Here is a 24,908-nt window from a genome sequence, read left to right on the forward strand (position 1 = left end):
ATATGGTATAATACCCAAACTCAATTAATTAACAAAACATAAGTTAGAAGGGTAGAAACACAACGCAGCTTTACTGCTTGGCCTCCAGTAAGAGAAGGTAGTAACACTATGGGTGCATTCACAACTGTGTGGCCCCTAGTAAAAAGGTCATGAAAATAACAAGAGGTAGAAAACAATTATTGCCTATGCAGTAATCTGCTTGGCTAAAGGATGCCAAAGCAGCTTTGCATAAAGAGTCGGGGACCTGTCCCTATACTACATTTAAAAACTATTTACTATACGGTTCTAAGGGCTGCCACAGACTGTGATTATGGCATTCATTTAAGTGAAATAATAACAAAATAACACAAGGGGTGTCCATGTAGCTTTGCTTGGTTCCTAGTAAAGGTGATGAATAATAAGTAGAGGCATAAGTAAAGGCGGGGGGGTGGGGGGTGGGGGGGGGGGGGGGTTATAGATCAGGAATGGGCAACTGGCGGCCCTCCTCACTCAGTGGTGTTTAATGAGTTATTAGCTTTTTCCATACAGTACTTGCTTGAGTGGTTGTAGTTAGCCCTACCTGTTTTTTCAATGCCCATTTTTTATTTTCCTGATTGGTCATGGAAATTCAGGATTTTTGTCAGGGAAAAGTCATGGAACTTTACATTTGACTTAGAGTGGGAACCCTGGTAAAGATACACTAACAATATAGCCTTTTTACCCATTACAGTGGTTCATTGGTGAATAGAAGCAATGTTAAAAATGCATTTGAGTATAGAAAATATTAAATGAATACATGTTGGTTTAATAAACCGTGCAGACATAGGCTGCTGTATACATTTAATACTCCTGATTGCTGATAGCCCAGTGGTGGACGTGCACGGTCACATCTGGCCCTCTGACAGAGACAAGAAAATTTTGTGGCCCTCTCCATCATCAAAGTTGCCCATCCTTGGTTTAGATAATTTTTGACAACTATACCCTTACAACTTAAAACTTCTATAATATCACTAAATCAGTGATTATTATATTGGTGGGAAGTTAATGTAATAACATGTTTTAACCTTCCCACCAACATAAGAACTTCCTCCAAATGTTATGTTGGTGGGTGTTACAATGCTACAGCTGACGACTGAATCATGATGCGATAACCAGTACTAGGGATAGGGGAATACTAAACATTAACTTTAACATTGGTAGTGGGATGTTGAAGTGGTGATCAGTTTATGATAGCTTATGGTGGCTGTAAGTGGCATTCATCAGATTCTGAAATAGGTCCCCTTAAACGGACATTATAAAAAAAGGTAATTCACAGTGATTGAGTTTTACTGGACCATCTGTAAAGCAGTTTATGAGGTGAGGTTTGAAAATGGTAGTACAAAATACTGAATCTAACTAGCTGTGTTGCTTTATGTATGAGCAGGGGCAGTCTGCGAGTTAAGGTAACTCCAGGGTATAAGGATGAACAGTGTGCTCCTGCTCTCAGCCTAGAGATGAAGAAACCGGTTGACCTCGAGGCCCCCATCACCAGGTAAAAATTAACATGTTTTGAAGTACGATCTCTTATATCAACATTTCACTCAAGATCAACTTTTACCATTGGTGCATTTCACTTTTGTGTAAGTGTACCCAAAATATGAAATTTTTGGCACTGCAGTAACAATTTGAAGCAGTACACAAGTACCAGTACCAATACACGATTGGGGTGTGTGTGTGTTTATCTTTCTGTGTGTGTGTGTGTGTGTGTGTGTGTGTGTGTGTGTGTGTGTGTGTTTATGTGCCAGGACTAGATCCATGAGCGGGCGGATTTTAAAAAGGGGATTGTAGCCTGGTTGACCCCTCTCTATCCTCAGAGTTGTTACTGATATGCGTATCATAACACAAGAGAAATTTGGTGTCCAGCCCAATGAACTCTGGCGGGTGCTCCAGTAATCGTAATTTGAGGCTTTCTAGTCTGACCCATGCAGTATATAAAGTATAAGTATACTTTTTGATCCCGGAAATTTGGTCTCTGCATTTATCCCAATCCGTGAATTAGTGAAACACACACAGCACACAGTGAACACACAGGGCCAGATGTACTAACGCTTTTGCGCCCACTTCAGGCGTATTTGTTTCACAACGTGCGTGTAAAATCATTGCGAGGTATGTACAAACAGGCCGCAAAGATGTTAAAGCACAAACTGCCTGTCGCGGGAGCTGAAAAGGGCACATTGGGTTTTTCATGTCATGCATATGCATTCATGGGAGGATCCAGAGGAAAGTGGGAGTTTAGCGTAAAGAGATGGGAGGGGAAGCGTAAATAGCTCCTAATTATATATTCCACGGTATGTACAAAGACTGCTTGTGAAAGCGCACGTCTATTCTGCGCCTAAATACTTCTGCCTTGTAAAAGCAGGTGATAATCCAGTTGCAGTTCAATGCCTCAATAAGAGAACCTTTCAAAGATAACAGAATCACTATGTAGAACAGGAGTTTTGTAAGTAGTAGGCTACTATCAAAAGCAACCTTAACTTTCGTTGGCCTTTTGAATGTCTTACTTTTCACTTTCATGTCATTCACTTAAACTTTCCTACTTGCTAGATTAGACCAATTTTCCATAGCCTACGTGCACAAGTAGTTTGAGTAAAACTACTGATCTTGATTATCTCCCTGCTTGTTGACATCTTCTCATTTATGGTATTATTTCATGATCGCTAAACGTTTGATTCTTTTTAATGTTGTCATCAGTTAACTTCATTCAACTGAGCTTGTATGTAGGCTCTGCCGTTCAGTTGTGGACGTTCGTAAATTGTGTTTATGGGCGGAGAAAGGCGCAGTTTACACTAGTTTTATAAATATGATGGAAACTTGGGTCTGACAGCATTCGCAATCTGCGGTTTGTCCATGACGCTGATAACGCTACGTTCTCAAATGTATGTACATCTGGCCCACAGTAAGGTGAAGCACATGCTAACTCGGAGCAGTGACCTGCCTGCTACAGCGGCGCTCGGGGAGCAGTTAGGGCAAGGATTAAAGTTCTCCGTCATAGGACGGATTTCCGTCAGTTTGATTTTAGAAATGTCATATTTGAGATCGATGCAGATCCGATGAGAAAAAAAATAGGAGGGGGGCTATCACCTTTGCTTTTCCAAAGAACACATATGGAGGACTATAACGGTCTAAAAGTTGGATTAGTGACACATTAGAGACAGCTGATGAGGTTGGCCAATCCGTTTAACTTTTTTGGATATGATATTGTGAGCTCTATGTGCGAATTCGGAGAAGAAGCGTAGGCTGTGTTCTTTCCGTGCATCAATGTAGACAATTTCTTACTATCGCGAACTCTTGTCAGGGGAGGTCATTCATTTTGGGTGTCACCTATGACTTGAACAGATAGCCTTCTATGCCACCCGATGTAGGCTACTATTATTGTTACAGTTTTTAATCAATGCAACTAACATTATGTGTAAAGCGACGCAATATAAACCGTAGCCTATGCAATTTATTATCCCGTCTGTTATGACATGTACAACAATGTTTTTCACAATTTGCGACGGAAGGTTTTGACTGAGCGTGTTAGCATAAAATAAATAATAATATCACTGTCATCATCGCGAACTGTTGAGTAAGGGGGTCAGTCTGTTTGTGACGCACAGACAGCCTTGTAGCCTATTTTGCTTAGGCCTCACTTTTAACGACAGTAGGTTGTGAGTGTATGTTGACAAAAAATAACCATACAATTAAAATAGTCAACTTAAAACTTTGCTATAAAATATTATTCATTTATAGCACAAAACCATAACCAGTAGGCCTACCAGAACCTCGCATATTAGCGTCATGATTTGTGTGCGTCTATTTGGCAAGGCCACTAGCTGTCATGGATGCATTATTGCTAAAGGAAGGCTGGTGTCAAAAGTTAAAAAATAAATGGAGATGGGCAGCTGTTGGAAACGGGAGAGAACTAACAAGCCATGGTGTAAAGAAATTAAAGCGCCGGGGGTTTGCTTTTGCGTGGTTCGCTGCAAGAAAATTGTTTATGGATGCAATAGGAAAACGTTTTAGCACGCCACCAATCAGAAGACCGCCATAAGGTTAACGTTCGTGCACTTCAGGACATCTTCCCTACCTGGTGCAACTAGCCACCACGACAGAGGTAGGCTACGTTTATCTATGGCTGACCGTTTTTACGTTTAGAAAGTAGGATACGCATGTTCTTTCATAGCGCAACACGACCTGTCCCTCACCATATCGCAACCCTTTTGTCAACCTTATACAATCTGTTGCTGAAGACAAAAGCACCGTCTCCAGATTGTCGTTATCAAATGCGCAGACCTCCTGCATGAGCACACACAGTATTGCTGCTCATTGGAAAACTGAGTTGTCTGTAAAACTCAAAATTACCATGTTTTCATGAAATGCGGATGAGGCAACAAATGGAAATATGAACAATATCTAGAATGTTCTGATTCGTTACTTTGATGAGGAAATGGGAAGTCTTGCAAAGTTGATTTTATAGATTTTACTTGGTGTAGAATTGCATATTAACAAGAAAAAAATCTCCCCTTTAAACACTTTTGGCCTGAAGTAATTAAATAAGAGTGTGTTAAAGCCTTTCTATAATATTGCTGCAGTAGAAAAGAACAGCAATGGCTAATCAGCAATGGTCAGGGATGGTACTAAAATATATTTTTGTTCATCAGGAAAACTCAATCTCAATCAAGAACACTCTCAATTCACATGGTGGCCATTGGCGGCTAAAACGAGGCTACAGGGTACACAAACCATAGGATTGTTATGTTCTATGCATTCACCTGTAGGTGGCATTAATTTTATAGTAAGTGTACCCTGTAGCCTCGTTTTGGTTTAAACAATGGCCGCCCCGTGAATAAGGCGAATACTCCCTTTACTTTGCTGTTTGCATCTTTTTGTACATTAAAAACCAATAGGTCGTGACCGCAAAAGGGGTGCTATCTCTATAGGTAGATATGAACAACGTATGACTTATGGCCTGAAAAAAGTTCAGTCAAATGATTTTTTTTCACTTTAATCCCTGAGTTAGGGGTTAGGTGCCTTGCTCAAGGGCACTTCAGCCGTGGATGTGGGCATAGGAGAGCAGTGCTCAACCACTTTCCCCACCCACATTTTTCCTACTGGACAGGGATCGAACTGGCAACCCTTTCGTTACAAGCCCGAAGCCCTAACCATCTAACGCCCATGCTAACGCCCATGTCTAACGCCCATGCTAACTTGAATGGCCAAAAACGCGTCAATCTCAGACCGATCAGTAAGTTTAGTCCCGTAACTGATAGTGACTTGCTAGCTCGGTGGAAGCTAACGCCTTAACATAGCTGTTTGTCTCAGCCACTATGGGATCGCACACACCATCACTAAAAAAGGATCACTACAATCCCAAACTCTCTGGGGACCAAGCCGTAGGTTGGTCTGTACAAAAGGGATCTCCCCATCAGATCGCTTCTTCTCCCCCTCATTGGCCACCATCTTGCTTGTCACATCTTAAGTAAGTATAAGTATATATACTTTTTTGATCCCGTGAGGGAAATTTGGTCTCTGCATTTAACCCAATCGGTGAATTAGTGAAACACAAACAGCACACAGTGAGGTGAAGCACACACTAATCCCGGCGCAGTGAGCTGCCTGCTACAACGGCAGCGCTCGGGGAGCAGTGGGGGGTTAGGTGCTTTGCTCAAGGGCACTTCAGCCGCAGCCCACCCTCCGGTTACAAGTCCAGAGTGCTAACCAGTGGGCCACGGCTGCTCATAATTATCTTGCCACTCCTGTGTTGCGTCTCCCTCACCAAAGCCAGTGAAGTCATTGTCAATGTCCACCAGTTAAATAGTGATATCAATTTTGACCTTACTAGCTCACTAGTGAAGTGCACAAAGGATCACTAAATCACTAGTGTGGGCCAACATGTCTAACAGTTAAGTAGTAACCCATCTAGTGAGGGCAATTTAAACCCTACTAGTTAGCTAGTGAGGTGCCAAAATATCCACTAGTTATAGTGAATGAGTTTTGGACCATACTAGTTAACTAGCTACATGTTGTGCTTACTAGTTAACTAGTGACATCTAAAAACACACACTAGTTGACTACTCAGGCACATTAGTTAACTAGTAAGGCGATAAAGGTTTCAGTAGTTAACATGTGGGACAGTAAACATTTAACTAGTTAACTAGTGCAAATGATGCTCACTAGTGCCTCTTTTTGGACCTTACTAGTTCACAAGGTGAAAATACACTCTTACTAACTAACTAGTGAACATTTTTGCATGTTTTGCCTCACTAGTTCAGTAGTAAAGGCAAAATATATTTCAACTAATTATGAGGTTAATGGGTGGGGAGTTGGGCACAGGAGATACCCACAGGAGGGTAGGGAGGAATATTTCTGTGAATATCTCAAGAACCGTAGGGCCTAGGAGGACCACATTTTTTTAAGCGATTTATTTTTGCAGAGAGAATGTGCAGGACTGTGCGGCAGTAATATTTTGTACCGCTTTGCAGTACATCTAGATTTACCTAAGAGTATTTCACGAAGCATTTTAGCCCTAAAAGTAGCACCTAAGTCTGGGACAGCTTAGACATAGTCGAAAGGACTCCAAACTCACTTAGACCTATTCACAAACAATCGCAAGCATTTCATGTTGGAATGTTTTGAAATGCACATGCAGAATCACTTACAGGAGTGTTCAATTGCGAGGGAATAATTGTGCATCGTAAGGGATGCAATAACGCCACCAACAACAACCAAAATCATTCATTGTCAACATTTAAACTAAGTGTGAAGTTTCATTGTAAACCAAATTAAATTGCTTCTCGTTGCAAACATGTGTTCATGTAAAAAATGTATTTCTTTATTTATTCATCTCCCGTCCTTCGCTGTACCTGTGTAGCGCACAAATTCTCACCAGCAAAGACTCACTCATCATCGCAGGGGAAGTTTTTGGCATCATTCCCGTGTTATAGTCATCAGCCAATCACAGTCACTCCAGTCAAGCTTGTGCATGAGTAATGACGTCAACCATAGCAATAAAGCTCTTATCCTATCTTAGGAGATTTTTCCTAACTAAAAGTTGGTCTGCTTTGTGAATAGGTTTTAAGAGAAAACGCTCTAAAAACTTTTAGTGCGATTTAGGACTACTCTTAGTGGTAAGATAATGCCTTGTGAATACAGGCCCAGGAGTGTCAATAAATGTGGAGGGCACCCCTGCCTCCAGCTTACCAGGATTGTCACATTCACACATGTCACAAAGCAGGACTTCATTCTTAAACCCTTAATGTAACAAGGCCACCATTTACCATTGCATTGTGACTTTAAAGGTGCTCTAAGTGATGTTATGCGGTTTCTAAGCTAAAACATTTTTTGTCACATACTGCAAACATCCTCACCATACGCTAGCTGCCTGTGCCCTGAATACACTCTAAAAATCACGTCTCTGGACAGCCCAGGATCCTAAAACGGCAACAAAAACAACTTGGTCCAGCCTGGACCACAAAAACATAACAAACTGTTCCAGCCAACCACCGACGAGATGTGCGTATAGAAGAGTTTCAATTGCACGGGAGGGAGTAGCGAGCTAGCTCTCGGTTTTATTTGAACCTCAACATAAGTGCCGTTGCCCAACGTCGCGTAGAGCACCTTTAAATGAGCAGTTCCTTTGAACTCTGCTTTCACAGACTATTGGGTTGATTTTGAGATTTTTGTTTAACTCCCTTACGTTTCGAGTAATTCTCATTTACATGTAAGCCAAATTCAGCTACACTTGTCTCATTATGTATGATTCTCTTACCCTTTTCCTTTCTCTGTCTCCATCTCTTTGCTTTCTTGATCTGAAGTCTACAGAGTCTGCCAGACGACCTAGTGGTAGCCACAGCTGATGGTTATTTGCATATCCTGCACTGGGATGGTGTGAGCAATGGCCACAAGGCCATCAGCCTCTGCACGGTCCCATTCAGTTTGGATTTGCAGTCGTCCAGAGGTTAGACTCCTCCTTCTAGCTCAAACATTTGTATTGCCTTTTCTCCCCTGGCTTCAATGTAGTGTACAGTATTTTTTTATTTGTGTTTTGCACTGTTGGACATCCTTATTTGCACCATCACCATGACACTCACTCTCATAGAGCAATAGATCTATTCCACCATAAGTGTTCATCTCGGGAACAAAGTTGCATTCAACAAATCTATGGATTTTATTTGGGGTTACAGGGTATCTCAAATATCTTCTCTGCAGCGGTTATCATGTCTGAGCATTAGTTTCACAAATGGTCACCTCATCACCCAAGTATTTCTGTAACAAACTCAAGCCTAGTTGTCACCATGTCTTATGGTTCATTGAAACACACATTCATGGATAGGATGTAATGCATAGATTTATCTTTGAAGTTGGTGAAAAAAGTTGAAAGACTATCCTGTAGTGCAGAGTCTCTGTGAGTCCAAGCACTGCAAAATGTAGTGTAACAAAAATGTGCACCGGCTGTGTAATTTAATTCAACAGTCGTATTTATGTGGCTGATGCTACAATTCATAGATCTTTGTTGGTCTGCTTCAACTGTCTGATCACACTCTGATCAAGCTCGAAGGCATAGACTGGGACTAAAGTCAGCTTTGTGGGCCAGATGATGTTAAAGGGCAAAGCTGTAATCCATGAACCTGAGCACCAATTCATGACCACATACACATGCTTTTTTAATGGGTTGGTTTTGCTGGGGGCTCTGCATTTCAGGTGACCTTTTAGATGGAGAACATATTTTTGTGACACTCTTTATGCTTGTATATCTATCACACCATGTATTTCTGGGAATTTGTGGATGTGTGTTTTCATTTTATCATGTACTGTATATGTGTGCCTGGGATAGGGTGTTGTAAGTATTTGTGTGTCTGCATGGTCTTCTGCTTTTCACATATACATTTCTTTTTCACTTGTAATGGATGTAATTTTTTTTTTCTTCCAGCTTGAGAGTTGTACATATTTGTTAGTGAGGTCTCTGTGTGTGCCAACAGGTGGACCATGTTTAGACCTTGATGGGGTCCATATCCGAGACATGGAGTACTGTGTTACTCTGGATGGCTTTGCTGTTGTTTTTGATGATGGAAGACTGGGCTTCATCACGCCAACAGCCAACAGATTTACTTCTGATGTATGTGATGTTTCTCTGTTTTCAGTGTGTGTGTAGAGCTAAACTTGAAATTATTCAATCCCCCTTAGTCCTCAAGACATTTTTGTGATTTGCGGACAAACTAAAGAATGTGTATTAACTAAGGCCCTAGCAAACAGTTGAGAACAAAACAAAATTGACTAGAATGGCACTCAGTAGAGTGCAGTCCTGCCCAAAGTGCCTTAAATCTCTAACAGATCCTCCGCTAAGAAGGTAGTGTTTTACCACAGACTGTTTGTTGCTGGTTGGTTTGTTACACAACCAACAAAAACTCAAGCCCTTGATGCGAGCACCAACAAATACCAACAAATTCTTCAGATATTCTTCTTTGTTGCTGTGGCTCGTTATGATCTGATCAGCAACATAATCAGACTCGATGCGGGCACCTACAAACCAATTATTATTAACATTCTTCAGTTAATCCTGTTTGTTGCTGTGGCCGTTCATGCAACATATCTAGACAAAGCCCTTGTTGAGGGCACCAACAAGTACCAACAAATTCTTCAGCCAGCCAGTCATTGATGTTGGGTGGCCGGTTATGATCTAATCAGCAACATAGCCAGCCAAAGCAAAAGCCCAATTCAGGTTATAACATGACTCTTGAGTAGCCTTTGATCACCTTAGCTATACAGTAGCCATTGGCTTGCCTTTTCAGCAGCATCAGATAACTCTTCTACAGGTCCTTTCAGTGACCTCAAAAATCAAATTCCAACAATAGTGTTGTGCTGGACTTTACAAAGCCTCTAACACCTATCTCTTCTGGTCTTGTATGTGCGTGCCAGCCACGTTCCCTTCTGCCACCAATTCTGCATAGGGCAAAGGGGTTTAAGATATAGAATTCCATGAAACAAACTAAAAACACTTGTCCCCACATAAATAATGATAGTGTTTTGTGCTATGATTACAGTGTGTGCGTGCGTGCGTGTGTGTGTGTCTACTTTCAGCAGCTACAGGGAGTCTGGGCAGCTGATGTGACTGATGGCACATGTGTAGCAGTCAATAACAAATACAGACTGATGGCATTTGGCTGTGCAAGGTATGTTTGCTCAATGAGACCAGAGGAGTATTTCACAAAACCTAGATAGCGAATTAAGCTGCAATTTTTTGGTTATCCTGGCTGAATTTAGCATTTTTCACAAAAGAGAGGGCAAATATGTTACCATGTGGATTTATTCTGTACAGCTAGATTGGTCCCAACTTATGTTGTCTTATTGGTTCAGCCAGCTGTGACCGGATTCACAAACATATTCTTAAGATAAATCTTAAGTAGATTCCTAAGAAAAAAAATGACAAGGTCCTAAGAATCTTCTTAAATGATATTCACCAATATTTTCTTAAGAACTGTCGTGTTAAGAATTTCTTTGTTTTCTCACTCAAGATGAATGTCATTGAAATGTGTTTTTCATCGTTTCATCAGACACACACCATTCAGTGCCATTCGAAACTGACTAGCGAGTTATCTGCTACTAATATAGCTTTGTAAGCTTTCTATGGTGTTACGTTAGTTTTGTTTACAAGTGGCAACCGTTGCTAAGGAAAAGTCATGCCTTCAAAAACACTCACGGTTAGCTTATGTTTGAAACGGTAGGCTATTACTTTCTAGGCTGAAATGTGCAGTTTTTAATAGAAAATACTGCCATTTTCTTGAGCTTTGTGTTCAAGAAATGAAACATGTTCTAAACTCTGACGTCGATGTGCGTCACATGCTGCCTATATCTATGAGTCTACATCGGGTTTTCAAACAGTGGTCCGCGGCCCACTGGTCTGTGATGACATTGCTGGTGGTCCCTGACCATGGACTCAGTAATGTAGTTGCAATGTGGGAATCAATATTTTTATTCAGTGGTGGTCCTGGGGTTGCGTAATTAGTCAGAATGGTGGTCCCTGGTTCACAATCAGTTGAAAACCCCTGGTCTACATAATATCATAGGGTTGTCATTTTAATTGTGATAACCTAGCTATTTTATCATCAACAGAGTTGTTGCCTCTTTTGTTGTTGAGCATTTTGATGAATAGTCTACTGCAGTAGTTGATGTTAGCGGTTACACTTTCAGAGGTGTTTTCAATTAATTTGGTGATGAATGTATAATTGTGCATTCAGTTGGTCCATCACGCCTACTTTTCCCCTTACAAAAAAGAAAAAAATGCATTGCAAATAATCTCTATGAAAAGCTGTTGCTTACTTGGTGTGAATGACTCTATTTACTGCGTCTTTTTTTTTTTCTTGTTATTTTGAGGAAAGACGAAAATGCACATGTATCATGAGCTAGGATGACCAGACAACGCTAGGTCAAGCCTCGCTTGATCACTTATCTTAGATTTCTTAACTCTGCTTTTGTGAAATACCCCTCGGAATAGTAATTATTTTCATACCAGAAATATTTCAAATTTTTAATGGTTGTGTGTTTGTTCTGTAGTGGTTCAGTGTTAGTCTACATGATTGAGACTACAACAGGATCGATGCAGCTGTCCCACAAACTGGAGTTGACCCCAAAACACTATCCAGGTAACTTACTGTATTTGACATTTAACTCGAGCAAACATTTGGGTAGAATTCACGTGTGCCTATTTGTTGACTTTTCATCTTTATTTTAAGGGAATATGGTTATTTAAAAAACAAATAAAATATACTCCGAAAGCCAAAACATTACACGTCTCATAGCACTTTACAGAGTGTTAGACAATCAGAGAAAAGAAAAGAAGGTCCATGGGTAACAGGGGCGAGGAAAAACTCCCTAGAATTGGAGATGCATAAAGGAAGAAACCTCGAGCAGATCCACGACTCAAGGGCCTGACCCATCTGCCTAGGGTCAGTTACAGAACAGTAAGATCTGTATACATGATAAATGCGTAAGTTAGTCAGGTGTACAGAATAGAACATGGTGTTTAAAGCCACCTGAGGTGTATGTTGGGATGGTTACATATCCGGTATGACAATGCATGAATTCTATTTAGTGACAGAAAGTTCAAATAGTCCAGTGTAGGAAATGGAATTGTCCAGGGGGAATTAGGAGTTGTCATAGGGCAGGTGGTGGGTCGAAAGGCCTGGTCAGTGACCACCATGGCTCCTGGTCAATTATAAGTCGATAAATAAGATTAGTGTGTGCTTCACCTCACTATGTGTTCACCGTGTGAACTTCTAGTTTATTGTGGGGAAACCGAGGGAGCGTACCACTATGGCTAAATAGAGGGGTTTCGTGGGTGAAACCATTTTGGCTGTTTTAATGTGTATTACTAATATGGGATTTTCATCTGCACAAAACTGGTTTTGGTGGGAGAAAGTTGTTATATTTGTGTATTATGTTTGCTTGTTAGATTTATTATTTAGCAATAACTGTGAACTTGAATTTGAATGCGGTTCCAAGTTGCTGCTGGTGCACAATTGTTTATTTTTTAAATACTAATAGTAGCAAGGTATAACCAGATGGGCCTTACATAGATGGGAAAGTAGGGCTTCAAAAATATTGGCACAAATTATCGGCCGGAATTCCATCATAGGACCAATATTATTTTAATTTTTTTTCACTTATCGGCCAATAATATATCATCCAGTCAATCAATATTGGCCAATAATATATCATCCAGTCAATATCGGCCAATATATTGTGCATCCCTAAATGAAACTATCATAGGCATGTATTTACAAGAAATAGTTATATATAGTATTACTATATATAGTACTACTATCTGTGGATTCAGCTCTCAACGGCAGGCCTAATCATATTTAAAAATACTTTTATATGAATATTTGTGTCGTATTGTTTTAGATGTATGGAATAAGACGGGCCCGGTCAAGCTGATCCGTTGGTCGCCAGACTACAGTGTTGCCATGGTGACATGGGAATGTGGTGGCTTTTCTCTTTGGAGTGTGTTCGGAGCTCAGCTTATATGTACTTTGGGAGAGGATTTTGCGTGAGTTCCAACCCAACCCCACCCCACCCCCAATGCGTGCACACACACACACACACACACAGTAAATTAATCTTACATTTATGTTCCGTCAAAACACAGCCATTATTAAGGCTGCAAGGTCTCTACATGTTCTATTCCATCTTATTCTCCCTGCAGTTATCGGTCTGATGGCACCAAAAAGGAAACATTAAAGATCAACTCCATGGTAAGTATCTTAATGGTAACTGATATTTTGGGCCGAGGTTCATTTCTTTGGCTGTTTGGTTATTTGGCTGGGAATAAACAAATTTATAAAGGAATCATGTTTCCACAGTATACTGTATAATAGTATACTGTATAATAAGTATCCACAGTTTACTGTATAATAACTATAAGCCTGGAAGCCAGCCCGAATTTACCACACCCACAAAATTTAAGTTCGGTATATTTGGTCTGGAGTCACTCCATTGAGAAGTCTGTGCCCAAACCAGAGGTGTTTGGGCCAATCAAATTGTTTGGATTAGCTTTATACGTGGGTGGACCATGGAGGTATTATAACTGGAGAGAGTGAAGTCCCTCCCCCATTCATTTCAATGGCCCATGCTAGGTTATCTACTTCAGCCAAAAAAGCTTTAAATTGACCGTAGCTTTATGAAAATGGCGTTTCATGGGCACTCATTTCCTGCACCAGCTATAATTAGCCAATTAGGTTCTACGTTATAGACGGAGACAACGACCATTCATTTTTTGAGGGTAGGGACACAGTTTTCTCTGAATATCTCGAGAACCGTAGGGCCTAGGAGTAGGGCTGAACGATTAATTGCATTTGCGATAATATTGCGATATGATGAAATGCGATTTTTAAAACAGCAAAGGCTGCGATTACACTTCATATAATGTTATGTCACCAAAGTGCATTCATACTTGCCCTTGCCACTGACTCTGCACACCATTGAAGAAGCAAAAAACTTAAACAAGAGGACCAGCTTACAGTGTCAAGAAAGGTCTGATCAGTAGAGCTACTTTGGTTAAATAAACCTCTTCATTACCTTTTGCTGGAACCTGCCATGTCCCTGGTTCTAGTTCCTAATTCCCCTGTACTGCAACTCTCGCTGGTATCTTCGTTAACTTCTCCAGCTGACTATTAAAACTTCACACTGTTTAGGCTGCACAGCAGCCATTCACCTGTGCTGGTAACTTTGGTACTAGAGTACAATGACAGAGGGGGCATTTGCGATATCCAAGGGGGTTGACGCCGCAAATATTTGATGTCACGGATAATGAATTAATGTCTAACGTTATCTGCAATGTTAACCACCAAAAACCCAGCTGTTCTAACATTAGCTTACCAGCTGAAGGTCTTAGGCTACTACTGTACATACATGCTAACTGCTGATAACTTTGCCTGTTTAAAGAGTTTTGTCTCCGTGATTGGCTTTGTTGTGATAAGAACAAACTAGTGCTGCAACAATCTAGTTTGTTCCGATTTACGTGCAAGAACAGAGGAGAGGAGCATGTCTGTCCGTGCGTGCGTGCGCAAACGAGAGAGAGAGAACGGAACAAGGAGAAGCCGTGTTAGTGCCACTGCATTTAACTGTTAACTAATGAAAGATCATATCTACATGAAACAGAAACAAAATTCTAACGTATAAGAATTGGTGCATGTTTACAAGGCTGGAAGTTCAACAAATATAGGCCTACTAATGTGACTGAAGTAGTCAAATATAAAATATTTAATTCATATCAATTCATGCATTACCTAATGCTATCATAACATAGGCCTGGGCTCCAGGAAAGAAAAAAATATTTTTATTGTATATAATATTGTGTTAGTCATACTATAGAATGATATATTGCGTGTCTTTGTTGAATAATACAGAAGATAAATAGCTTAAAAAAAATTGCATATTAAATCGCAATCACAATATTTTTGGGGAAAACTGCAATTCCAAAATCGTTCAGCCCTACCAATTGCATGCAGAGGCATTTTTTCCCTGAATTGGTGAAACACGCCTCATCAAATCCAAATGGCCTGTTACCAGAGTCTTGAGTAGTTAATCATATTTAAACTTAAAAGTAGAAAAACCTGTTCATGTGATCATCTGATCATGACTCGCTTTTAGTATCTTGGCAGAAGCAGCCAGATAGTTCCGTACTACTTAAAAGACTACTTTAGCATTACTTTGGAGTCTACAGAAATACTACAGCAGTGTTTGTGGTAACATAGTGTACACTGTTAGCAGTCACAGGATTTTGTCAGTGTAATACTGGGATGCTAGCTAATCTTGGTGTAAATGGAACAGGCTGTGGCTAAACCCCTTTTTCTCTCACCTGCAGTGCTGGGGTGCAGAGGGCTACCACCTGTGGGTGATTGGCAGGAGTGAAGGAGGCATGGACAGCCCAACCACACTCCAGCAGTCTGGCATCCTACAGTTTCAGTTCATCAAGAGTGCACTCACGGTCAACCCATGCACGGTAGGGACCTAAACAAACATGCTGTACTGCTTGATTCACACCTAGGAGAGAAAGACAAAACACATTACATCTGAGTGATTGTGATGTAACTGAAGGTAGTTCTGGCAGAGTCTCAGTTACAGGATGTAGCCTTAATGAACTGAACAGCACATGTTGTATCACACATAGAAATTGACAATTCCTTTATACCACATGTAGCTATAAGATAACTTAAGAGGTTAAAAATGGGTCTTTTACGGGCACGTCAAGGGAGGAAACAGTCCCATGAACCTTACCCTTCTTGGAGTCACAGGAACATTTAAGTTGAAATGGTCTTCATCTTTAATATTATTAATTATAATTATCTCCTCTCTCCTTTGCTTTCTTTGTAGTTTGGCATCATTGTGTACACCACACTGGACAAGGACCAGGGTGTCTAATTAAAGGAGAATTCTGGTGATTTCTAGATCTGTTTCTCGAGGTCACCGAGTACGGTTGATACGAAAAGAACGAAAACAATCAGTTCTACCTAGCTCAAGTTGCTGCAACCAATGGTTCATGATTCCCCATGTTCATGCCCCCAGAGTGTAGCACTAGCAGCTGTTGACTGCAACAAGTAAAGCTAGGAGAGAAACAGAAATCTATGTGAAAAATCGCCAAAATTCTCATTTAAGCTGTAACAGCTAGGCACACAAGGTTTTTTTTTTTTTTTTTTTTTTTTAGAAGAAAAGTTTGCCAAAGCAGTTTTATTGCCATAATGGCATGTGCTAATCACACGTTAATGTTAGCTAGCATGCTACTGTACTGTAGTACTGTTGTTTTTTGAGCGACTGCAATACACATTGACCAGAACATTTGGGACACCTTTACTCCACAAATTAATTTGGCGATACAGTTTAACTTTCACATCATATAGCTCATTGTGCTCAAAGTCGATCGTAATAAGTTTCTTCACTGCTACTATACCATCTAGGGGTTTTGGAAAATAAACCACGGCAACAGTAGGACCACACATTAGTAGTACCACGAGTTCTCGTGAGCCACCATTGGCATTGCATTTGATACAGCTCCACTCAAGTTGTAAAGTGATACAATAGGTGGCACGGCACTGGCTGGTTGGCATGATAACTTAGCTATTGGATATCATGCTGATTTTTCAATATTTTAAACAAATGCAAGATACATATAGCTCCTTTAAAATGTATGCTTGCAATAATGGATCTAAGAGTCAGAATCAACACTAGGAAAGTATCTTTACATAGAAATAATATTGTGTTTAATAGCATCTTTTAACTTTAAATACAGATTATCTTCTGTGAACTGCACATTTCTCAAAGCCATGTAAATGTCTGTCCGCTTGAAAAGTGTGCAGCGTGTAGATATTAGGGATGCTCTGATACCGTTATCAGGTATTGCTGTGCTCATATGGATCTGCGTTGAATCTATGCAGCCTTATATCCTTGCACAAATGGTTCTCCCATTGAAACTACACCTAACCTATGCAAGTGGCATACACTTTGTTGAGTCGATGTATGGCTGCTTGCATGGTGTGTTGTGTAGCTCTGCACTTCACTACTCTAGTTGGGGAAAAGTAAACAAACTATTATTTTTTGATTAGATGCCACATGTGTATCATATGCTTACGTCCACATTTCAAATGCACTTGGCCATCTATACATGAAAGAAGCCAATGTCTATAAATTATTATAATTTTGCTTATTCAATAAATGTATGTGCATCTTCTGGCAGAGTAACCAGGAGCAAGTGCTCCTACATGGTGAGGACCGGCTTTACCTGACATGTGGAGACTCCACTCAGGCCCAAAGCATCCCTGATCCACACCTGCCTAAGGAGAACAGCCCACATCATGGGCCCACTTCACTTCCTGCCACCTCCCCTAGCATTGCTCAGGGACTCAGCACTTTACTTGGCCATAAACACTGGCATGTGGTCCAGGTAAGTCTATTCACATCTGTGATGTGTTTGAGTGCAGCACATCAGATTAGACTTGATGAATGTGGGATCAGCTGGATGTTGTTTAATGAATGTGCTTACTACCCACACCATGCATGTTGGGCACTGAACTAAAATGTGTCTTCCTGCCTTGTTCTCTGTCAGGTGAGTTGCCTGCCATATGTGATGAGAAATGAGTAAAAATGACATCTATTGTGGTGTTTAATGTTAGTGAATGTTTCTCTTTTACAGATTCATAGCACATATCTAGAGAGTAACTGGCCCATACGGGTAAGCATGTTCAAATGAATCAATCCGTTTGTTTGTGTGTGTGTGTAGCAAAGATTGCATAGCAGCAGTTGCAAGGATTACACAGCAAGAATATGGCTGTGAATTTAATACAGTATATAGTGTGAAAGCAATCTGCAGAGAAAAGGGAGACACTGCACAGACCACCAGCAGGGGTAGCCAAAAAGAATGTACCTGTGACCCCTTAAGGGGTAGCGGAAGAGATCAATAAAAAATACTCTGTCAAAAACATCAGAGCATGTCCAAGTCACCTGGGGCCTGAATTTGCCCCCAGACTCTATTATAGATTGAATTCAATATCATGTATGTCTCAGGGTTTCCCGCAGGAAATGTGTTAGTCAAGGTGGTAGGTCGTAGGTCCCGAGGGGGGGGGGGGGGGGGGTCTTGTATCGGTTGCCGTCAGTGGGGGGGTGTGGGTGTTGGCGTCTTGTAAGACTCTGTATATTTAACAATTATTTATTAAACACTACATTATAAATAAATAACCAGCTTCTCAAAATAACAGTTAACAAAGAACAAAGTAACAACACCAAACAAACTATACAACAGTATGCAAATATTTCTAAATATTTGTGTAATTTGTGCAATTTTAACAAAGACTATTACAAACTATAGAACAAGTGCAAAAGAAAGTGCAAAACAACAAAATGTGCAAATGTGATCAGTCACTACTTATGGCAGAGCTGACAACTAGCATTGTTACAAGCCATCCTCCTTGGCTTTAAAAAGATCATTTCAAGGGCCCTTTGGTAATTGCACTGTTTTACTATTGGACCATTAATGCTTATCTTCATGCAGGCTGTCGGACTGTTGACCTGCAGCCTGTTCCGAAAGTCTGTCCTGATCTATACACCGAGAATATGTATGGAATTTTGAATTTTTGATTTTTTGAATTTGAATTTGAATCTTTTTTATTTAGAGGCCCGAGTGGCCTCTCTGTTCCGCTCCCATACCGCTCACACCACGACAGAGGTGCCTGCAGGAATTAATGCTATGGTACGCACACCCAAAAAAATAATTCACTCGTGAACAATATTTGTCCGTTTTAGGTCAGTCAGCAAAAAAGTAGCCTACATACATAACAACATCCACATGCAATAATACAACGACAACGTCTACAATGACCTATTCATTTGGACAACTTGATACAGCCCTACAGTGGGTCCCCGTTAAGTTTGGACGGGTTCCTTCATGAATCACGCACCCCATTTTCTCAGCAGAAATGGCACAAGCTGCAGTTGACACAAACAACCGCAAGGTGTCACTTGGGTGCCACTACTATTTTTGATGCGACTGACTTACTGCTTCCATGACGCAGCGGGGGCACGGGAACTTAAATTGATCACGGTAGTTTAAGCTTACACTTGACAAAACATTCTAATATGAAAATGTAGATGCAATTGTTGTAAAATGGTGCAGCTCCTTTAAGAAAGCACCGTGTGCAGGGATGGAGAGAGAGAAAGCGAGAGGGGATAGGCATACAGTATGTGTGTTAGAACTTAGCGTGTGGAAAAAGTACGTGCTGTTGAGACTGGAGCGAGTCATATTCAAAATAATGCAAAAAAAAGCAATTATCCTCATTCATTGCAACCAAAGCATGCCTGCTTGCCGACGTTCAAACGAAAAATATATCAAAGCACCTTTTGCGTTTGAATGTAGCATGAAAAAATGTTTAAACAGCTGGACAAATGATTTAGCTAATTGATTATATAACCTGTACACCAGCAATTGTTGAACATTTACCTGTACAAGTACATTGACAGTAGCCCAGCCTAACAGCATGTTGTAGGCCTACTGTAGAAATTTCACTTAAATTGCAACCGCAACATGCCTGCTTGCCAACGTTCAAACGACAACGAAAAAGATAATAAAACAACAAGAGGGTTGAGTCTGAATGACACTGAGTTTTTAGACACTGAGTTTTTGTAGTTAAGAAATATTTTCGTATAAAAAAATGGTCATTCTTCAATCTCCTTCACTGACGCCTATGGAAAATGCTTAACGTCCCAAAACAACGATCAATGATCATCAAATTTCTCTCTCACATTGCTCCTCATAACCATCTATAAAAAAGTGTTTTTTCTTTTCTTTTTGAGCACATCCGAATCCCAGGACATAACGCATTGGACCTTATCTTGAGATATAATTCCAAAGGGGGCAGATAGGGGCCACTGCACTTAAAACTTAAAAAGATGAAGCTTTCCGAACTTTGAAATTGCGATCAGTGACTGGCATCGGGTGAACGAAGCTTTTCGAAGTTGAACAGGCTATTAAAAACTATTTGCGCACCTCCATGTCACAGGAGAGACTGGGCTCTCCCTTCTATGAAAAAGACGTTAGGCTACCTGCAAACTGGCCTATGATTTCATTGCTGAGTTTGCGGCAAAGCAAAAAAATGTTTTTTTTCCTGAGTCAGGATATGGCGAGTCAGTGTCATTTATTTGTCCAATGTTAGCCTATAGATACAGACCAGTACATCTTATCAATAGTTTGAATGTCGTGTGTGTTTCTGCTCATTGACAAATACCGTTCAGCACAATGATTCATGCCCAATTAATTCCCCCTGTTAAAGTGTTCGCCTTTGTTCTATTTGGTTTTGTGATGTAGCCTATGATAAACACCATATGGCAAAATATGTGACTCAGCTAATGTTACAGGCTATACAATTGAATTTCCCCTCTTAAAGGCAAGCTGGTGTAGCTTATTAGACTAGGCTACTATTAAAATACACCGACGGTAGCCTTGGCTATGTGTAAAGTAAGCGATCGCATGATTTCATGAACGTAAGTGAAAAGGGCCTTGCATCTGTCAAGTTCGCACAGGGCCTCGCATCCCCTTGCGACGGCCCTGCAGCTCCTCCTAAAACAGCGAGGAAAAAGTTAAAATACGTGATAAACCCGGTAAAAGTTGACAGGTTTGTTTCGGTCCCGGTGATTATTTGTGAAGTTGTGCAAACGACAGCCTTTTCAAGGCATTTCAAGGAAGGAGTCGTAGCATGCAAGCTCCCAAATTGACCCAGTAGCCTAAGGCATCAATAAATTGTTGGGACTGGGGAGGGTCATGCGTTTTTTCTCAATCACTTTGGAGGGTCATAGAAAAAATTCTTGCTGGCGAGGGAGGGTCACGTCTTTTTTGACTAACGCTCCCAAAACTCCTCCGGTAGCCCCTTAATTAAATAAATAACGAACAGTCCCTAATTGATTAATAGCCTAGGCCTACACCAGCAATTGTTGAACATTGACCTGTACAGGACATTGACAGTAGCCCAGCCTAACAAGCAAATGTTGCAAAATACATCAAAAGACGCAATTAATCAGAAATAAATAATGTAATCGGCATCGCTTTATTTAACAAACTGCAAGCAACAAGAGCATTGAGTTCGCTGTAAGGCCAAACCCAAGAGCAAAGCCTATCTGTTAAGGCAGTCGATAGGCTATATAACGAGCTGTGTGCCTGGAAAGACGATAGATGACGGCTCTGGTCATCCCATACCCTCCCCCCACTTCCTGTAGCCTACCATTATGAAGGCCTGTAGCCTAAACCGACTCGTTGCCGTTTTGTGACATTAAAGGAGAATTCCGGTGTGATATTGTCCTAAAGTGTATTGAAACATGATACCGAGTGTGAACGTATGTCTCATAGCCCATCTCGACTTGTCCCCTGCACTCCAAAATCTGGCGCTAGTTAGCCGATGCTACCAACAACTTTTTCAGTAGTGGTGCTTCGGCATCGGGCTAGCCATGCAAATAAATCACTGTTTTACACCCATTTACGAGGCTCAATGTATCTCCACACTTCATTGGTAGACTTCCTAGGGCCCTGACATTTAAAACGAGACATTGAGAACTTTGAAAAAGCACTGGTAGTTTACTTACAAGACGATTTATACAGACAGTATCTTCACGAAGTTTAACGTTTGCAGCCATCTTGAATTTAGTCACGATAAGTCGAGCAACGAGTAAGAATGAACAGGTATGATAAGGGATCAGATTCCAAAAATAATTCAGTGGAAATGCATGGATTCCAGTTTCTTCCAGTAGCAGCAACTGGAATCCATGCATTTCCACTGAATTATTTTTGGAAACTTTATTTTCCATACGGAGAAATAACATATGCAGAGTCTAACCAAGGTCAATCTTGCCAAAAAAGCCCTCAAACCTGAAAACACATGAGGCAAAAGTGCAAAACATCACAAAACTAACTAAACTAACACGCGCATATTTTTGTATTGCAATCATTGTAGCCTACAGTTGTAACAGCGCGTAACAGTCGTTTTACTCCCCGGATGCGCTCATTATAAAGAACGTTTAACGTGTCCCAAAAACAGCTATCAATTAATCACCAAACGTCTTATAAACAAGTATTGCCAGGAGCAACACCTTGCAAAAAATGATAACAATAGGCCTAGGCCTTTATATGGCTCTGCTCCTGCCTAGATTCAAACTCAGAACTACCTGAAAGTTGCAGACCTGTTCTGGAAATACGTGCATTAACCCACTCGACCGTCAGACAACGCTATCTGCTTCGAGTAGGCCTATTGGGTAGGACTGTAGCCTACACTGGTTGCTGTGGCACAGTCTTGAGTGACCGAATTCGTTTTTCTTTGTCATATGAATGCTGTCATTTTGTTAACATTACTGTCAAGGAGATGCTGTAGACAAAGTCTATATTTCAACCTCGTTAGTGTAGTAAAAAAAATCAGAACTATTCACAAGGTTTCTGGGCAGCATATTTATGTTCTGTTAGCAAGCGAACTTCTCATGACTACCGACAAAGTAGCCTACTGCCAGCTGACGAAGCTCTCATTTTAAAACATTACTGAGAGACACTGTACAATCAAGAAATCTTGCCACTGAATCCAAAACTATGTTTAACATTATGTACAAGGCTTAGGCTACAGTGGACTAGCATGTTGCAGGGGCTGCTAAAAACACAGAGAAACGCACTGAAAACTCGGCCAATCACAGCCCTTGCTGTCGAATGCGCCGTCTGGTTCGACCGTGGAACTCCACAGCGGACTATGCTGCCCCCAAGCGGCTGCAGTTGTACTTACATTTCACCATTCACCATGATCGTGAATGAAGTGTCAATTTTTAACTGGGACCCACTGTATACAGGCTAAAGTTACCTTTAGTTTTAGCGTAACGTGACGTCTGGCTTTAGTGCAGTCTAACGTTCTGACAAGCACACCAATTGCCTACCTTGTTCTTGTCCATCTGGAATAACTCCTAGCTTTGCTGCCTCCATCCTTTCTGTTTTCGTTGTTTAAAACTTGTGATATCCATGATGAGTATTGAGTTAGTGAATTAGCTCAACATTGTGTGCTGATAACCATATATACAGTGGGCAGTGCTTCGACTTGGCCAGCTTCACTCGCGGTCCGCGCGTCGGATTTTCCAGTGAGACGCTGCAACAACCCAAACAACCGGTAGATGGCTCAAGTGAGCAGGGTGTCTCGTAAAAAGAAATGGAGCCTGGAAAACCCTACACAGACTTCACTACAGACTTTAGCAGACTGGTTTAGAAATAATTTAATAGCCAGAAATATGCCTGCCCTGCCCTAATAAAGAAATATTTGGTTAACTGCGAGTGAATCCCGTTTGCAGCCGTAGAAGAAACGCAGGACAAATTAAACATTCTGGTTTTCTCCGAGTGCAACGATGATAGACAGACATAATTTGGACAAAATATATAGCATATTAACCTCCGTTGCTCAGCCAAATGCCTTCCTGTTACGTCCTGTTATCACGGAGTTAGCCTACAGGCGATGAACGATTTTTGATAATGCAAGTTTACTTCATTAGCGGTTTATTTTTTTTTTGATTATTAAAGAGTGTTTTTCATTTTAAGGTTTGACTTTGTGCTTATTCAGTAGAGCATTTAGTGCTCTCCCCAATCCCAGACGTTCACATTGCATGTTTGTTTGTAATGGATGCAACCGCAAGATAGGCTGTGCGTTTGATGGCAATGAGTTGTTAACAGACATGAACCAAGACATATAGCCCAGCAGCAATCTAGGGACTGTTCGTTATTTATTGAAGGGGCCACCGGAGGAATTTTGAGTGCTTAAGTTGCAAGTTGCATGACCCTCTCTTGCCTGCTAGAAATTGTTCAATGACCCTCCGACAGAATTGTTAAAAAAGACATGACCCTCCCCTGCCAATTGTCGCTGTCTTCCGCCCGTGCCACAGCCACACACTGTGATAACGTTCTTAAATCAATCTTTCCCGTGAGCTTGCATGCTACCAGTCCTTCCTTTTCAAATGTGTTGCGCCTGTTTGCACAATTTCAGAAATAATCATATGTGATTAATAATGTGACAAATAATCCCTGTGCGCGGGGACCGAAACAATGCATTCCAACTTTTTCCGTGTTTATCACGTATTTTAACTTCCCCCCGCTGTCTTGCCGTTTTAATGTTTTCCCGTAGAATATCCCATATTTTAATACTCTCATAACAGCCCTGCCATCGGGCCTGTCTCTGTGTTGCCCTGTTGCTACCCCTTGCCCTTCCAACGAAACAGATGTCTTCAAATCATCGTTTTCCTTGCTTGAAGGCGAACTTAGAGTGATGTTAACCTATTTAAGTTTAACAGCGTGATTGTCTTGAGAGCACGATTCTATGGCGCTTGCATGTTCTTATGTCTACGTGCGCACCTGAGGCTACTCAGCTACAAGAGAAAGAATTTCCCCTGTTTGTATGTTCACTGCAAGTTGGCAAAATATTAACTTTCAGTGTTTTACGATGTCTTTGTCATGGGGAAGTGTTTTTCCCCATGCATTTATTCTAGGTTACTGTCAGTGACTGCCGTGAGAGAAGCGGGTTCTGTGTTTCGTTCATGTCAGTGACTGACGCGAGAGAAGCGGGATCTGTGTTGTGTTGCGTTGCGTTAATTTATTTTCATTGGGCATACCGCGCCGTGCCGTCCACAGCTCTTCAGTTCTGACAAAGCCAAAATTACTCCTTTTGAAACAATGAGTGCAGGAAGCGCGTTTGTATGGTTATATTGCTTGACGGGGGGGGGGATCCCAAGCAGCTTTCAGCCATAAGTCTACTTTGAGAACATTTCAATTCATCCGACACTAATATTCAAATGTTGAAAACTATTTCGGCATAGCCTATAAAGCAGTTTAATTAAATGGAATGTTAGTTGTAAACAAACGAGCT

The 24,908-nt window shown here is 40.9% G+C and overlaps 1 protein-coding gene across 4 annotated transcripts in view; it reads left to right on the plus strand.

Annotated features, from left to right (window-relative positions):
* Positions 1-24,908, plus strand: part of ric1 (RIC1 homolog, RAB6A GEF complex partner 1) — a 73,006-nt gene that overhangs the window by 29,044 nt on the left and 19,054 nt on the right. For 2 of the 4 annotated variants that reach the window (XM_042060567.1, XM_042060570.1), the window contains exons 4-13: positions 1,400-1,510; positions 7,815-7,957; positions 8,979-9,115; positions 10,078-10,169; positions 11,551-11,639; positions 12,901-13,045; positions 13,202-13,250; positions 15,362-15,499; positions 17,228-17,434; positions 17,684-17,722. In XM_042060567.1, the coding sequence (XP_041916501.1) occupies positions 1,400-1,510; positions 7,815-7,957; positions 8,979-9,115; positions 10,078-10,169; positions 11,551-11,639; positions 12,901-13,045; positions 13,202-13,250; positions 15,362-15,499; positions 17,228-17,434; positions 17,684-17,722 (1,150 nt within the window). The remainder of the gene's footprint in view (positions 1-1,399; positions 1,511-7,814; positions 7,958-8,978; positions 9,116-10,077; positions 10,170-11,550; positions 11,640-12,900; positions 13,046-13,201; positions 13,251-15,361; positions 15,500-17,227; positions 17,435-17,683; positions 17,723-24,908) is intronic. The other 2 variants (XM_042060569.1, XM_042060568.1) reach the window with 2 other exon arrangements.

This window comes from Alosa sapidissima, chromosome 13 (genome assembly GCF_018492685.1).
Source record: "Alosa sapidissima isolate fAloSap1 chromosome 13, fAloSap1.pri, whole genome shotgun sequence".
Classification (NCBI taxonomy): Eukaryota; Metazoa; Chordata; class Actinopteri; order Clupeiformes; family Clupeidae; genus Alosa; species Alosa sapidissima.